Raw genomic sequence first — 18,382 nt, 5'->3', positions numbered from 1 at the left:
AAAAGATTTGGCCAATTCAGAGATTCAGCCATAGACTAAACAGGCAGCTGACAGCTGCCTCCAGCTGGTAAGTCTGGGGTTGGGGGAGGGAGGAGGGAAAGGGTTCCAGGGGGGGGAAGGATGGGGTTGGGGCTGGGACAAGCTGCCCAGCCAGGGCAGGGGGAATGGGATGTGGGTGTGAAAGTTTTGGGAGCGGGGACTCTGCCCTGCTGCTGCTTGCCCAGCCTGGAGTGGTGGTGGTGGCTGTGGGGGGTGCAGCTGGATGCAGGTGCGGCTCGCTCCAGGTGGAAGGGTGCAAGTGGCAGCAGAGCATAGCCCCCACTCCCAGCGCTGATGTGGGCATAGCAGCGCTGGGAGTGGGGGCTGTGCCCTCCTGCTGCCCAGAGTGAGCTGTGCCTGCATTGTGCTCCACCCCCCACCCCCGCGCCCATGCAGGCTGGATCCTAGCCCCTGCGGATCCCCCTGTTGGGGCAGAGGCAGGCACAGCTGGAGGAGCCACAAGAGAAGCCCCTGTGGCAGCCTTGCCCAGCCCCATCCCCTGCCCAGCATCTTGGCCCTTTTTTTTTTTTTTTTAAAGTTGCGCAGTAACTGGCTCTGGCAGTGGCAATCGGGGGGGCCTCTGAGGGCTCATGGCAGAGCCCCCTGCATAGCAGGGAGCATCAGGGATTGCCCCCCTCTCCACCACTTACTGGGTGCTGGGGTGGCTCCAGCAGTCAGCCAGAGCCCAGTAGCACTCGGCTCCAGTGGCCCCAGTTCCCAGGCAGTGTGCGGTGCCCTACCAAGTCATACTGCACCCACACCACGGGGCAGCTGCTGCATGGGTGCGAGGCGTGGTGGGGGGATGATCCCTGCTGCCTTGTGTTTTGAGGGGGCCTCTGCCTCGAGCGCCCAGAGGCCCCAGTTGTTGATCCTGTAGCCGGTGAGTACAGGGCTTCTTCTTTTTTTTTTTAAATGCCGGGACTAGGTTGGGGCTGGATGGGGGATGGGGCCAGGCAGGACAGTCATGGGGGAGAGGAAGGCACAGCTGGAGGAGCCATGGGAAAACCTGCAGCTGGCTGGCTGTGCCTGCCTCTACCCGGCCGATCTGAATCTCAGTGAATCGGTGCTGAATCTTCCAAAGCTGATTTGGCTGAATTGCTTTGGGACAGTGATCCGAATCTCTGAATTGAATCACTGTTCTCTGAATCTGAATCAAATACTTCTGTATTTGCACAGGCCTAGTAAACAGGGTAGTCTCCTGAGTGTGTCTACCTTGCAATATTTTGAATGGTGCCACTGTCATTTTTTAAAGAAATCAGAATTTGAAAGCAGCCCAAAATGTCTCGTCTGTGTTCATTTGTAAAAGTTATCTTTCATATATGCAATCTGTTCCATTCATGGGGCTTGAGATTCTTTTTGATATTAATCGCAACAGAAGTATTGGTAAAAATAATAACAGTTTTTAATCAAAATCTGTTCTAGTTCAGGGGCTTGTTCAGTCTCAGTAATTTTATTTTTCAACAAGAGAACATTAAGTTTTATTATGTGAAGAAAGGCCCTTAAATAACTTCATGTGTTGTTCTGTATGTGGATCCTCCATTTTGATGTAAAAAGCAGGCAGGTTGCTGTTACTGTGAAATTAACCATGATCAACCCTGGAGAATCTAATCTAATTTAATTTTAATGTAATCTAATAATATTAACCCAGGACATTTGCCCTAAATTGTAATTAATTACAATTGCAATTAAAAGTAACTGCTTAGGCTTGACACCCTTTTCTAATTCTGCTGCTCCTCTTGGACAGTGGGGAGGACAAAGGTGTGTAGTGATCATATCCAAAAATCTCTCTTCTCCCTTTTTTTTTTTTAAATTTCGTGTCAGACAGGGACTTGGGGAAGGTTGGAGTTCATTCACATAAGAATGCTGAGTTTGAAAAAATGACAGTCGATAACATTCTCATCATTAGAGAGAGGTAGTTTGTTCTGTTAGTCTGCAGTTAAGCAGAAAGCAGGGCCATGTGGCACCTTATACATTAACTTGTCCAGAGGGGCATGAATTTTTCATAGTCTACTTCATTAGAGGCTGTGAATGGCCTGGCCCAGAACAGGGTTACTAAGTGGAAAGGAATAAGGTCATTTAAATACAATGTATAGGGAAAGGGAGAGAAAAGAGGGAACACTTCTGAGAGGTGAAGGAGTGTTCAGCCTTTGTATTTAAATGACCTTATTCCTTTCTATTTAGTATTCCTGCTCTCTGTAAGTCCATTCAGAGCCTGTGCTGAAGTAGGCTGTAGCCTATGAAAGCTCATGCCTCTGAATGAGTTAGCCTGTTGGGGACCACATTGCTGTGCATTCTCATCATTGCTTTAAGATCACCAGTAGGGACTAATAGGCCAGTTCCCTTTTTAAAATTCCTTTTTTCTGCAAGAGAGAGGAAGGGCTTTTAAAATGGGGTGGATAAAAATCAACATTTTTTTTAAATTGATTTTTATTCAAAATCATATATTTTTTTTTATTTAATCATATTTTTAAGATGCTTTTTAAAACTGTCTTCATATAGGTTTATTTTTAATCATATATGTTAAAGCTCAAAGATATCATTATGAATGAGGGATTATAATTTTAATTTTATACTATTTGAGACAATATATTCATGTGAGCTTTTTAGAAAAGTTTTATAAATAAGTCACAACAGGCCATGGACTATATTAGGGGCTCAATCCTATGGGATTCCTGGAGGCTCTTCTATAGTTTTTTTAAAGATTAAAGAAAATCACTCTACCCAGTGGGACCTAGGACTCAGTGCTTAGTCTAGAAGATCCCATTAAGTATCTCTGTGATGCTTAGTTTTAGTTTTCCAGCTGTGGATTTGTGTCTCCAGAGATAACATTCTTGTTAACAGCAGTATATGAAGATGAGACATAACAGGCCTAATTTACCTGCCCATCAGCCCTGTTGTTTCTCTCACTTCTCTCTAAAAGTGCAAAGTTTCAAGAAGTTAAATGAACAAAGGGTTGTTGGGGAGTGGAGTAGATAAATGCAAGGAGGGAGGGGCAGTTGAAACAAAAGAGAAACATTTTGAGTAGTATCTTGAGGGATAAGTTTTTGATTATAGCCTCTCCATTGATTTGAGATCTAGTGAGGGAATGGTATGGTAGAAGGGAAAATCCTAGCATGGCAGCAGGCTTGCCAGGCCGTAAAAAGAGAGAAGAAATCAAAGATGAGAAGAAATCTAGAAGAAAGCGCCAAGCTAATAACATATGGCTGCAGCCCTCATTTGCTGTCCTCCTAATAAAGCGTGGCAAAAATATCCATGATTAATCTAGTCCCAGTGATTTCACAAGTATGTGCTTCAATCAGAGTGGATAAAAATCAACAATTTAAAAAAAATTGGACTTTGAAGTAAACCCAAATAAAGATTGTTTTAATTTAAGATATGTTAAATTTCAAAGATATCATCATGGAATAGTGATTGTAACTTGGAATTATATACTATTTGAGATAGTATTGCTGGATAAAGTGTATGAGAGAGAAATTAGCAGTGTTCAATGAGTCTAGAGGGGAAAATTGTTAACTTGAGTCTTAATGGGTGGAGCAATGTCTACAACGATCCAGTAATATGTGCTTGTGTGACATTGGAAGAAAGGACTGTGTACCTTACAGAAACAATTGATACATCAAAGAAATGCACGCACAGCAGAACACTTACTAGAAGTAGCCCTAAAAGCTATGACAAACTGTGAAAAAAGTTCAAATGTCTGGTATGCAGCTTTGCCGCAGGCAAATCTGCAAATGCATCAGAGATTAAAAGAAATCTTGAAGAAAATGATGAAAGCCCCAGACTAATAACATATGACTGTGGCATTCATTTGATGCACCTCTTGCACTCATTTGATGCACCTCTTAGCCAAAGACTTCAGTGCTCCAGAAATAAAGGCTAATGTTGTTGAAATTGCAAAATACTTCCGTAACAACCACTTTACAGTAGCTGCTCTGAAGAGAGCAGAAGGAACCAAACTAACTCTCCCACAAGACGTGCGATAGAATTCAGTAGTGGACTGTGTTGAGTGATATATTGAGAACTGGCCTATTCGGATGACAATTTGTGAACAAAATCGTGATAAAAAGACGCGGAACCAGCATAGCCAAAGTTCTCAACAGTGAGCTAAAGAGAAATGTAGAATGTATGCTGACTATCCTGAAGCCTATTTCTGTAGCCCTGAACAAAGTGCAGGGAAGTTGCTATTTTATTGCTGATGCTGTTGAAATTTGGAAGCAGTTGAGGCTTTGAAAAGAGAAATATGCAATGATAAAGTTCAAATACAGGTACTGAAAAACCAGATGGATCAAACACTATCTCCAGCTCATTTTCTTGCCAGTATTCTCAATACTTGGTACCAGGGTCAATCCTAAACTGCTGAAGAGGAGTTGGCTATGACATAGGCATCTAGCAGTCATCCATTCATAATATCAACTACAATAAATTTCAGGGTTAAGGGTGAACCATTCAAGAAATATATGTTTACTGATGAGGTTGCAAGGAAAGCCACAGCAGTGAACTGGTGGAAGTCACTTAAGCACCTGGATCCAGTAGAGACTCCTGAAGTGTTAACCTAGCTGAAATAATCTATTTAATTTTTGTTAAAAACACATTTCACATAACTGAAATAGTTAAAAATTCAAAGATACATACACTTGTTTTGTTAAAATAATTATACATGTTTGTTGTTGCAGGAGAAATGTCTAAAATATATGAGCTTATTTTAGTTTTAAAAAACCAATTTAAATGTCGTAATTCAGTTTTCTGATGTAGCTGCAAAATTAATCTGAAAAATATCAAAATCACTCCTTAAAAATGTATAGGGTGTACCTTTCAAAAAATAAACCTACATCTATCTCTGAGTTGTGAATAATATTTATTAAGGGATCAAACAGCAAGAATGCACTTTTAGTAGAAAGCAGTGATTAAATCGAGGCTTCCTGACCAGTGATTTAAATCAAATCCACCCTGAAACTATTTATGGGAGTTCAGCATTGTTTTGAAGTATGAATTCCATTGAACAAGAGGAATGCTAAAGGGCATGTACACGGTAACAATTTAAAGACAGTGGGTCATATGTAATTAAGCCACAGGTGGTGTTGTGAATGACCCTGTGAATTCTTGTGACTTGAGAGAAGTCACAGCGCATGCAGAGTTGCAGCAGTTTATACCTTGCTTGGAGAAAGGGAAAATGATTTGAGCAGCCTGTTGCCAATCCAGCAGCCTTTGCGAGGTGTGGGTGTAGCAGGGTGACATCTCCAAGATGTCTGAGATTGCCTCAGTCCTTGAAGGGCTTATTCCATTCTTATGCCCAGACCTTAAGCTGTTTCATTGAATTTGTAGTTATCTTTTAGTGTTGCAAAGACATCTGCTCTTATTTGTGTAGGTCTTTTCTTTTCCTTTCTGCATGGGCTATGTAGAGAATTCCCTGGCTTTGCCTCTGGGAATGGTGAGTTGTCTCATCTAAAACCAAAACAGGACAAAACCCACAAATATTGATTCCCCTTGTTTCACTAAAACTACTGATTTTTTTTTTTTCTTTTTTTTTTCTTGTTTTAAAATTAAAACTACCCTCTTATGGTGCCTGGGAAGAACTGTTTCTGTATCTAGATGCACTTGCCATGTTATTTTGAAATCATAGTGATTGTGATTTATGGTGCAGTCTTCAAAGATGCAATTTTACTTTAACTGAATATTGTTGCCACAGTCAGAAGAGAAAGGAATACGTAGTATGTAATTATCCCTGCCAGTGGTTTACCCCAAAAAACTTCAGGTGATAGATGCAGTATCCATGTTCTTCAATAAGTTACTAGAACTGTTAGCATACATCTCTGAAAAACTGAGCTCCTGCCTCTTGATATTTCCCAGCTGCTGTATACAGGGTTAATTCCTGCAGTCCTTACTTCTTACTTGAACGGTTGTTCCTTAGTATAGAGAATAAAATAAATGTATTTATGGTAGACATTGTTTAAAGGGGACAAGCCAAATAGGATTTTCAGTTAGGCCAGGGCACTAAAACTGAAGGAATTGTAAATGGTAAAAGATTCTGAGCCCTCCTATTTTCTGTTCTACTTCAAGCACCTTCCAGAATTATATTTCACTTGGTCTGTGTGGAAACCTTAACCGGTCTCATTTTTGTTTTGTTTACATATTACAGATTTGAAACTTACATTTCTAGATCGCTCATTAAAACACTATATAAAACCCATCAGTGAGAACTCAACGATGCCTTTTGCCATAGATGCTCTGAGCGGTTGCCTAGTTGGGAGTAAAATCCAGTATTATCTTCCAGAAAGCAGAGACACTTATTTGGCTTTGCTATTTCATGGTGCATATGTCTATATTGTTCAAGACACAGAGGTGAGCTCAAAAACAATTTTAACTCTGTCATTCACTTGGTCAGCTCTGCTTGTGCAGGTTATCCTTCTGTAGAAACTGGATTTTTTTTCTAATGTAGAGTTTTCAGATGCAGCCTTTTCAGTGGTGATATTTTTAGGCCTATTTCCTGCACCCCTCCTTGCTCACAGGTTGAGATGAGCTTGTTGCTATAACTGTCTGTTCTGTTCTGTTCCTGAAAGTGCCAACTATGATTTTGGCCCCATTGTACTTTGCATGTAGGGAACACAAAATAAGGGACAGTGTCCTGAAGAGCTGCTGTCTAAATAGAAAAGACATGAGGGGAGATGGGCCTAGAGAGAAGTGGCTTCTGTAGATGGATGGCAGAGCTAGGAACACACCTTGGTCTCTAGAGTCTGCTCCAGTGTGCTAGCCACTAGATCATGCTATCTCAAAGAACTTTCTCTTGAAATTGAGGCCAGCATGTCCTTCTAGTCTGTATCTTGGGAGAACATCAAGAAATGGGACATGCAAATAACAGATTAGGAATGTCACTACCACACACTTCTACCTGAGACCTCAAGAAAGGAGCAAATCATCAAACTTGGTTTCTCTTTTGAGTGCTGGTCTCTGGTGCTGTCATCAGATTTAACTCCATCTCTTGTTCTATATTAAACTACAATAGGCTCCTTTCCTTCCCTCTGCCCCTTTTATTTTTGTTTATTTTAAGATGTCTTTTGTCAGGGGGCAGCATATTTTTTAATAACCAAAAGGTAGAGCTTTTAAATACCCTTGGTAAGCAGTACAAATGGACACGTTACAGTTGGTGCTTGGTACTGTAATACTGCTAAAATACTGAGTTGAAAGAGTTGAAATGATCCTTCAACATCAGGAGCATCTCTAAACATTAGAATTAAGTGTTGTCTGGGGATACTCTTTGTAGTTGAATAGCAACCTTCTGCCTGGATTAAGCAGGCTTCCCACTTAATGTTTCCTGGAATTGCCTGTAGGGGACTTTTGTGGCCATTTTTTCCCTTTCTATTTCTTATTGTTAGTCAAGTGATGGTTGCAAGCCTCGTGCCCCTAGCTTTCTTTCCCCTCACTAGGTTCACCACTGTCCAAGAATCCTGCAGTCCCCTAGCCGGGCCAGTGACAGTGCTGTAGTCTAGTTCAGGTCTGGGGCCTCCCACTGGTTTCATAGCTGCTAGGATCGGCAGGGACCTCAAAGGATCATCGAGTCTGACCCCTGTCACTGGCAGGAAAAAGTGCTGAGGTCATGTGCTGAGGACCCCCAGCCAGGTGCTTGCCCAGTCTCTTCTTGAAGACCCCAAGGCAGGGGAGAGCACCATTTGCCATGGTGCTAGCACAGCTCAGACTGACTCCATGCATCTATGTACAGAACAGAAGGAAAGATGAAGACATTTGCCATGGCCCTGCCCTACCCCCTCCTCCAGCGGTGCATTTTCAGCTAGATTTGAGGCTGGTATTTACTTGCCAGGCACAACTGGCATATGCATTCCTTGAAGGCATTTTAGGTAAAGAGAAAATGAAGACCTCACATTTTGTTCTAGAAATGATTTGTCCAAATAGACCTGTATCTAATTTTAATCAAGACTGATGAAAGAGAGAGAAGTAGTTAGCTGTGTTAATCTGGAGCCAGGCAGGTTACTTGTGCACCTTTTATAGATTAAATCAGAGATGTATAGCTCAAATTTTTTTGTAAGCAGATTAAGATAACAGATAGTAAGAAAAAGTAACCTACCAAAGAATTATTGAAACAGGAACAAGTACATTTTTCTAGAGGACAGTCCCCTACCAGTATTTAATTCTTCACAGTGTAGGGATACTAAATAATCAGGCACCAACATGGCAGACAAAAGCACACTGTATTTCCAGTCATTGTAGTCTCTTTGAGTTTTACTTTTACTATACAATAGGAACATGGAGCTGAAGGGTATCTCCTTGTCCAAGCTGAGATTTCTGGGAGCAGAGCCTGCACTTCGAATAGTTAAGACTGTGTTAGCTGTTTTGCCCATTCCCCCCCATAAATTCCAGATAAAGTGTTGAACTGGATGTGAATCCTTTAAGTTTCAGAATGCATGAACAATTGAATGTGTAGTTTTGTGCTTATTCCCTAAAATAAGAAAGGATTGAAGAACTGGAGTCTGTGGGGAAGATGAAGGAGAAGGGGAGAGGGAGAGTTTGAAGGGCTGTAACTTTGCAGATGTTTGCCAGATAAGGGCAGGGAAGGGAAGGTTTCACAAATCCTAACCTCCTTTAGTATGGAACAGTAGAAAACCAGTGCTTTTCTGTAAGTATTGTACTTCTCTCAAGTAATTTGTAACCTAGCATTAGTCTGGGCAGACCAGCTTTGGTCACAAGACGAAGCCTGATGTGCTGCGTATCTGTAGAGAGGATTTAAATAGGACAGGGTGTGTGAGGTTGGATGTGTCAGTAGCTCAAGGGGCAGTGACCAGCAGTCTAATAGCAGCAGTGGCTTTCCAATCTGCCCATTTTTCAGGAGTTGCCTTGGTGGCTTTTGAATGTATAGTCATTGTGGACATGAATTGTTCTGCTACTCAGAGCATTTACAGATACTACTCAAAGCACATTTCTTGAACCTGTAGTTTGCTACCTTGCATTTATACAGCTGGGCAGGAACAAAGGCTTCTTAAAAATGATTTTGAACACCTTTCGTATCCTAAAGGGGAAAAAAATGTCACATGCCATCCCCAAACCAAAAGACCTTTCACAAAAAACATCTTTAGGAAGCTTTTAAAAACAGCAGTCCAAACAACTTACAACTCCAAAGCTCATTGGAGAAAGCATTCTTAATTTGGGAAAACAGTTAAATCGTCTCAACTGGATAGATGCTTATCTGTTTCACTGCTGCTAGCACTGACTTTATTCAAATTCAGACCAATACACAAAGCTTTTCTTACTGTTTCATGGAAGATCATGCTACATAAAATATTTTTAAAGTTTTGTAATTCAGAATAGATTCCCAGGCTGTGACTAACATTACATCTTTTTTCTAAGGCTGCAGATGCATATGTTAAATGGCGCTCTCTTGGCACTGCTGTTCCCTGTGGTCAATACACGTCTGGTGAGTAAACCGTGTTCGGCTTTCTCCTTTGATTTTTATTCTTTGTTTAAGTTTTCTTATGTTTTGTAAAACGCAGTCTCCTGGAAAGAGGCTTGACATTTGCAACAGACTCGAGGCATTTCTGATATTGTGAGCTCCTCTGCAGGGCAAAGGTTAAGTTATAGATAGGACCTAACTCTGCATTGCAGTGCAAGATTTGACCATTGCTGCATGGATATTAAAAGGAGGTTTCTGCAACCATCAATTTGATTGTTCAAGGATTTCTCTCTTGCAAACTATAAATCTCCATTGGAAACATGCTGATTTGCATATCAAACTTATGTGTTCTCCCCTTATACATAGATATATAAAGCCTGTACACATATCCCTCTATTGTTAAATTATCAGAGATATTGAAAAGTGGCTGGCAGAGAATCCCATGTGGAATGAATGACGAGATGTTGCCAGATTGTTAGATTATCACTTAAGTGGTAAGGTGTGGGAAGGCAATTCAGTATGTAGGGACAGAGAACTTGCTGTACTCGGTCAGCTGGTAGGTCCGTTGAGTAGGGTTTCCTATCTTCAGCTGCAGGCAGCCAACATACTTAACCCAGCTGCTTTGTATGTGGCAAACGGAAGTCCTTCTGGACTGCAGTAGTAACTGGATTGCTTGCTGAAGCATTGGACACTTAAGTTGAGTGTGCTATTAATGGAGTATGATAAACAGCTACTTTTTATTATTCTAACGGAGGCAAAAGACTTCATCTTCAATTTTTAAATTGTGCCTCAGACCACACACAACTTATGAGAACAGCATCTTTTTACATCCATTCAACCAAAGAGAGAATCCACATAGAAATATTTTAAAAAAATCTGAATTCCACTCTATTCTTCTGTGCAACAAATCTAGAAAGGCCACCAGTACCTTTATTCTGAGGTGAAGTGGTTGGGTACAAAAGACTGTTTCAGGGCCAGATTCATACTGTTTTACACCTATGCCTGCATCTGTGAGGAAACAAATAACAAGTTACTTACTTTGAGGTAAAATCATATAGACAATAACAGTTTATAGCTTTCATATGAACTATCAGGTTATGATAGTGTAAAATGTACCCTACAGTTTGAGATGAGACTGTAGTACAGGTTAGTTTCTATGGTAATTTTAATTTAGCTAGCATGGGTTTCAGACTACTTTCATAACTTTCAGAGCTACTGCACAATGAAGAAGGGGCCCAGAAAGTCTGTCAAGATAATGTGGGCTAAACATGAACAGCCATGTTTTTAAAATTAGGCAAATATTTTCAAAATGAAGTGCAAATGAAGACATGCCTAATCTGTGACATGAGTGATGTGAGGCCAGCAAAACCTGTTGAGGATTTACATGTGCAAAAATATATGTACAGAGTATTTTACATGCATGAATTAAGTGTGGCAGTTATGTGGATAGTTTCTTACATCAGAGTTTTCAAATTGGTTGCAAATTCAGCTGCATCTTGACCAAATAAATTAATCCATTGGTGTCTGTGGTAGTAGTTTTCTGTCTCTGACCTGCTACTAGTATTGATGGTAACAGGAAGAATACTATCCTAATGGCTGTATCACGTTAAACATTCCTCAAGATTAGCTTTTGATGGAGATCAGTTATGCTGTTGTCATAAGCATATGCATGGAATACTTGTATAGTGAAGTTCCCTATGAAAGCACTGCTACCTGCATTATATAGTTACTCTATTTAATTCCTTTTCCTCATGTTGATAGAGGATATGGTACTTGTTTAGGAAATTAGTGGTCTTATAATTATAATAGGCATTATTTATAAGATGGTGTCAGATCTTAAATTTATCTGCTTAAGTGTTTATAGAGTCTTAATGGAATACTTGTCTAAATCAACAGCTGCATAGTGACTAACTGAATTAATTATATTGTTCATTAGCAAAATTAATATGGACTTCAGCACTCCAAAAACCACCACTCCAAGGGACGTGTAATTGCAAAATCTTGTTACCGGTCATCTGTTTTAGAGCTTGACACCTTTTTTTTTTTTACTAGAGTTAATTTAGAATAAACAATTTTTGGAGTCCATATTTAATATTATTAATAGCTTTATGTTGTTTACATGGACTACTTTGTTAAACAATTGATAGACTTTCACATGTCATAATTACTAAAGAGTGTGGTCACTTGTATATATTAACAAAACTTACAAAAAGAATTCATTGTATTTAGATACCATATCATTATGAAAAGAAGCATGTTTTACTGCACAGGATTCATTTACACATTAGAAATAAACATGAAAAAATGCTTACACTATTTAGTATAGAGAAATGTAAAGTTACAGATAAAATAACTTGTCTTTTTCTTTTTATGCTGCGAGGCCCTTTTTGGAATGTTAGATGAGGTTTTAACCATATTTGATATAAAACCCAAATGGTCAGCCAAGCCGGGATGTGAAGAAGGTACTCGAAGGACAACTGGAATGATACAGGATCTGAATGGTCATTGTCTAGAGACCATATGGAAGTTCTTTGGAAACTTGCTCCACTGAACTTACTTCTAAATGGCATAGATTAGAGATCAGTGTTTCTCAATTTATAGGTTGCTACAAGAGAGAGTAGGAGTGGAAGTGAATGGCATCACAAAAAACAACATTGTTGCAAGTCCTTGAATAATTTTAGTACAATTCTAAAGCAAAATGTTGCTTCTTTCACTCACTTTTACTTCAACTCCTTTTGAAATGCACACACAAACTAAATGGATTTATCAATTTTTTCCTTTTCTATTATCATAACTGGAAGGGGTGGAGTCATTTTTAGTCTGAAAAAGAGGTCACAACCTGAAAATGTTGAGAAACACTGGATTAGATGATCAGTTTGTCAATGTCAAATATTCCAAAAAGCAAGGCATGACTGAAAGCTGAGCAGAAGAGGAACACATGCAGAATTGCTCTGCATGTGCATAGTGCATTCATTCTTACAGTGGAGCTGTTCTGCTTGAAGCTGGCACTTGGAATGCTTGCTGAGTAAGTTTCATAGGACTGTGTGTGTGCTTAAGTAACTTGCTGACTTAGCTGTCCATGTCCACTGCCATCTTTGACTCCAGGATATTTCTAAAGAGCTTCTGAATCTAAGCCTTTTTCTTGAAACTTAGAATGTAATAAAATATCCTTGATAGCAGAATTGTTGTTTAAAAGACCCTTCATAATATGATAAACTGATGCTTATTCTTCCAGCATGAAATGCTGGGCTTGGTTCTTTGATGAGCTAGCACATGGCCTTGGCACTACTTAAATCTCATGCAAGTCCTCAAATAGAGGTATTACTTGAGTAAGGCAGCCTGCACATTTTAAAATCCTGGATTAGTTAGTTTGCAGAGAACTCCTTTTAGATCCAGGAGTTCCAGCTGTTGTGTGGGGCAAACTGAGTTCACTGTGCTGGGGCCATTAAAAATTGGGAAAAGCTCTTGTTATTAGGATGGAGCTACTATAATTGTAACCTCTATTTGTATTTTTTGTGTACTGTTGAGCAAGCTGCTGCTTCACCCTGCAGCGGGCATAACGCACCTTTAATTGTTTGCATTTATTTTAAATACAGAATAACTAACCCTTGATCCTGTTTTTTTTTCCAGATTGTAGAGCAGCAAAGTTTTCTTGATATTTTAGAACTAAAGTGTTGCTGTCAAAACCTGTAGGAGGAACATATTGGCAAAAATGTAACTTTCCTGATGTATCAAAATAGGGTGTGTTGTTTTTCCAAACAATTGTGACTTAAGCATTTAATACGTCTTCAAAAAGCTGATCAAGTAGAATGTAACGTATAGGTATTTGCCTGAGCTATTGCTTATACTCTGCTTCTACTATTCACCTCTATCCCCTTTTTCTATTCTCTCTCCCCCTGCTCCCTTGGAGGGGCACCAAGAATTTTTTTTCTGGGAATAGTAATGAATACTCTTCCTATATATGCTAGGGCTTGGCTGAGAGGGCTTCTGTGGAGATGGGGAGAGAATAAAATCCTTCAGAATAAAATCATTCCTGCTCCCTGGTTTCTGGAGCAGCAATAGAATCACTCCAGCAGCTGTTATTGGTGGTGGTGTTCATCAGTATTCTCATTGCTGCAATTTTCTATGTATGTGAATCAATAATCTTATCCTCTATAACTGCATTCATGCTCAGCTGCTTTTTGTCTTTTCCCTTCCATCCTGTGATGTCTCACTGTGTGTTAAGCAACGTGCCAAAGTGTGAGATTTTACTGTTTTTATACACTCCTGTTTATGATTCCAAGTTTTAAATAGGTGCTCTGATGATAAATTATATAATAGCTGCTTACCACAGTACCTTGGATTACGAAAACGTAATTATATCTATGATTTTGAGGGTCTTCACTGCTGCTTACAAACTCTACCTACTTGCATGTGTTGTACCCATAGATGCCAATGGATGTAGCTTGTTGAGATGTAGGACTTCCTTTTGTAATTGGGTAATTCCATGCATTGACTTACACAGTGGAACTGTTGTGTTTGCAGCTGGCTCTGTAATATTTGTGAAGAAAAAATATATCTACTGCTTAGAGCTGCACTGATACATGGATCCATTTCGTATCGGCACTGATAAAAGGAAAATTGACAGTATCGGCAATTGGCTTTTTGGCTGATGTGGCTGATAGTGTCATTGATAAATACTGCGTGCATATGCACAGCCACAGCATGTATGCAGCCATTTTGGCAGCTTGGAGAGCAGTGTCTGTCTGGTAAGTCTTTGCAGAGAAGGGGCAAGAGGAGGGAAGGGGTGTGGGAGGGGAGGGGACAGATCAAGGCTTCTGTGGTGAGGGAGAGAGTGGGGCTGGGCTTGGGGCAGACACTGCCCAGCTGGGGCAGGAAATGGGACAGAGCCCCGAGTGGCTTGTCTTGGGGGGGGGGGGCGGTGACAGAGTTCCTGCTGCTGCACACTCCCCTGGGGGAGCTATGGGGGCATGTGCCCCCCAGAACTGTGTTCAGGGCGAGGGCAGGCAGCTGCTGTTGGCTGGGGCCAGGCTCTTCCTAGTGGGGGGGTGGGGGTTGGGCCAGGGCTGTGTTTGGAGTAGACAGTGGCGGTGCAGGGAAGGGGGGGGCTACAGCGTAGGCTACAGCCACCCCAGAATTCACTGTAGCTCCCCTATAGCCCCTCTTCCGGTGCCACTGCTGCTACCCAGAGGTGCAGCCCTGGCTTAGGTCCATCCTCACCTCGCACACAGAACCAGGGGGCATGTGCCTCCCGTGCCACCCCCAGGTACGTGCACACTGTACCCGCCAAACCAAAAAAGAATTAAGCTTTCCTGAACATTAACATTTTTCCAAATGTATGATTTTTGAAAAGCTAGCATTGGCATTAACGTAAAGCCTGGAAATGATTTTTCTTCCTTAAGCACTCCCTTACATGATGATATATTGATAAAGTTTGAACTGATTATGAAGTGCAGACATTATCCTCTTGGTCTGTATGTAATCAAAAAGTACCGTTCACCTTATTAAAATTTGTGGAGGGGTCAGTGATGCAGCATACTGTTTATTCGGATTATACTAAATTTAGGTCCTACCATAGACTGTTACAGCTTCTAATTTTTAAACCGGTTTACTTAACTCTGGGTGGCCTAAGGCTGTTGTTTCATGTGGTACCTGCTCTAGCCAGTCTCTCGGGTTTGATCCACATGCAGCACCTGTACCTGCTGCTCTGGGGTGGGCGTTGCACGTAGTGCAGTCCTGGACTGGCCAGAGTGAGTGCTGGATCTGGCATATGGGAGGGGGTGCTCAGTAGGTCCCGTGCCTGCCAGATCTGGCACTCGCTGGCTGGTCTGGGATCCCTGCTGCACATAGTATCCACTCCAGGTTGGCCACAGCGAGTGCTACAGGGGCTGGATCTAGCATGTGGTAAATGGGGGTGGGAGGGGGGTGCAGGAGGGGTTTGTAGGCCTGATCTGGCCTGCAGGCCTGGCTCTGCCTTCACCATTCATCTAGCCTGTGGACAAGTCCTGGGCCTCTCAGCTGTCTATGGGGCTGAATAAGTTTGACACCCCTGTTTTAAAGATTCAGATTTATTTAAATTAATAACTTATTTTTGTCCTCTCTAGTAATGTTAGGTTTTGTTGGAACAGTTTTATTAGCATCTTTATGATTCTGACATATAGTAGTAAGCTTTATAGATTTTCTTTGCTGCTTCTAGTTATTACAAGCCCTATGTTAAATTCTCCGAGAATCTAGTAATGTGTTTCAGCTGCTACTTGGCCATTCATTTTCCTGACTTTAAAGTGTTTCAGATGTAACACATTATAGTTGCTTTAGTGTCTGTTTGAGCATTTTAAGGTTTATGCGTGTGTATATGTATATATAATAAATGTATTATATGCATATATAATACATAGTGCAAGGAAGTAGTGCTTTATTTTCCAAAGCTGTGGTTTGAAATATATTTCATTTTAAGTAATTTTCACTGCCTTCAGTTGATATCTTCCTCCTTCCCCACTGGGGTATCTCAGGCATCTTCTAGCCAGAATAGATGTTTGTTGCTGAGCAGCCTGCTAATTTATCAGTGTCAGCAGCCTGCCCAGACATGCACACACCAGCACAGTCTGAACTCAGATGGAAAAAATGGGATGCAGTAGAAACTGGTAGGTGTCTAGTTCTGTGCACACACCAGGGAGATGAAAACAGGAAGAGGTAAAAGGTGTGGGGCAGCAGATAATTGTTACTTTGCTAGCATATGGATCTGTGTCAAGGAGTTAGCAGTGGGTGGCACAACTCAAACTTACAATACCAATGAAATCATGTGGATGCTAGGGAGATGAATAATGTTTTATGTATTTAGGCTGCTCAGTTGGTGAATCTTCTATTTTGAGAATTGGCAGTGTTGCCCTTGAGGTGGGAAAAGGAATGCAAATAATTTTGGCACACAACGATGGGCGTAACTTATGTAGCGTGGTATACCAATAATAGCAAGAGACTAGGGAAACTTGCAGTCTTTTCTGATGATCTGCTGTGTGAGGTAGGGGAAATCACGTAAACAAATTTTTTAAAGTAGCTTTAAGTGTCGAAAGATGCAGCTAGGCCCAAATTCCTGGAGGAAGTTATACTTTGTTTACAGTAGGAACTAATGCTTCAGTGCTTTTGAGAATCCATTAGATGTGTACCTGCATGCTACCAACTAGAATGTATAATCGGAGTCACTGGAGAACGTGCTGCTCCATACCTGTGCTACCAAAAAGTATGCTAACATGTGCTATGATCACATTTTTGTTTTGCTTTGTGTATATGAAAGCCTAGTGATGTTTTTGGACACTTGTTTTTTTGCCATCTAAAGAGGTAGGAAGCAAAATATAGAGATGTTTGTAACATAGAAACTGTGATCACAGTTCTGGTTTCCAAGACAGCTACTGATTTAAGTATTGCTCCATTGCATAATGCATATTTAAAATCCATGTCTCTAGATCAAAATAGGACCAATGTTGGCATAAAACCAGCTGTCTCAGGTGGATCAGCCAATAGTACCTAGTAGCACTACCTCTGGGGATACAGCCTAATTTTTCACTTTGTCTTAACATTTTCAAGATTCCAGTTAGCAAAAAAACAAAGCTGTGAAAGCATCAGAAATATTATGCTTTGGAGTCTGGTTAATGTAATATGAAGGGTCACAAAAATCAGTTACTGCCCAAACACTTTGGCCTTGTAATGTCTCCATTTGAATCTACTTGCTTACAACTGTGGTCCTGGAAACTGATCTAAAAATGATTTGGAGCCCCTCTGTCTACTCTGGTTCAATACATTTGCAGCCATGGAAAAGCCTGCATGTTTACGGCATAAACTAGACCATAAACTGGAATACAAAGGGATCTCAGGTTAGTGCATTTCCTCACACGTGCTGATGAGCCCACACAGCGTATAAGTCCCCTTGGAATTTTCTTTTTTCCTCATCTAGAGATCCTTCAGTTAACTTTTATTTTTTAAAGTAAACCGTAACAAACAAGATATCTTACTATTCTAGATGGGATTTTACATGAAAAGCAAAAATATCCCTCATCTAGTTTCAAGACAGAAAATAAAGGCTACAAATGAACATTCAGTGAAGACCGAGATGAAACAGTTTTCTTTTTTATCTAAAAAAAGCTCTGCAGAAGACCAACTTCCAGCTGTAAATGTTTAGTAGTATGAAAAAAATGTTTGCACATTAATTGGTATATCATTTGCCAAGACTTACCAAGCTTAGTAGTTATGCACCATACAAGTAGTTATCTGCCAAGATTATTCTAAGCAAAGTTTTGCCTAAGGAAACAGACTTGATATTTAAAGCTATCCACTTTCCCATTACTACCTTAGATACCCATTGAAGTCAGGCAGAACTTTTTAATGACTAAATGTCACTGAAAGGTTACCATTTATGAAGCAAGGAACTTTCAATTGAAACATCAGTGAACAGCTTAAATCTTTATACCATTTCCATTGGCAACAGGCAGACATAGCGCAGAACAACAGGAATTTTATTTTAACTAGAGCAAGGCCAGGAATATGAAAAAGCAAATGGAAAATGTACAGAAACAATATCAGATTCATAGAAGCCTCTCTTTTAGGACAATATTTGCTCATTAGTATTAGATTAAAACACACATCCATCCTGAATACTTACAGGGCTTTTGAATGTGTTGGTACATCACTTTCAATGTGATGTATTGAATTAGTGATCCTAGAAGGTTATGGCAGCAGAAAGTGTTTGAAAGGGAATTTCAGAGATTAGACAGTTTTACACTTGGAACAAAAGGGCATTGGGCACTTACTGGCTTTTACTTGCTGTAAAGAACATTTTTTGTATAATATCAAAAATGGGACTTTTTTTGCTGCTTTCTTTTTGGTGAGCAAGAATGAGAGATACCGAACATGAGAGAGAGATTTCTTTAAAAAAAAAAAAAAAAAAAACCCCCCTTC

General features: G+C 40.4%; 1 protein-coding gene and 1 long non-coding RNA gene across 2 annotated transcripts in view; both read left to right on the top strand.

Moving 5' to 3' along the window:
• TMEM164 (transmembrane protein 164) overlaps positions 1–18,382 on the top strand; it is a 116,173-nt gene that overhangs the window by 73,671 nt on the left and 24,120 nt on the right. Inside the window, exon 3 of the mRNA XM_019521534.1 lies at positions 9,394–9,460. Coding sequence (XP_019377079.1) covers positions 9,394–9,460 — 67 coding nt within the window. The remainder of the gene's footprint in view (positions 1–9,393; positions 9,461–18,382) is intronic.
• LOC109300737 lies at positions 2,897–4,989 on the top strand. The gene is made up of 2 exons (XR_002098315.1): positions 2,897–2,991; positions 4,903–4,989. It is a non-coding gene; the product is annotated as an uncharacterized LOC109300737 (long non-coding RNA).

The sequence above is a fragment of the Gavialis gangeticus genome, unplaced genomic scaffold (assembly GCF_001723915.1).
Source record: "Gavialis gangeticus isolate Ggan-Ray unplaced genomic scaffold, GavGan_comp1, whole genome shotgun sequence".
Lineage (NCBI taxonomy): Eukaryota > Metazoa > Chordata > Crocodylia > Gavialidae > Gavialis > Gavialis gangeticus.
The sequence above is the reverse complement of the archived record's forward strand: the minus strand, read 5'-3'. Positions and strand labels throughout refer to the sequence as shown.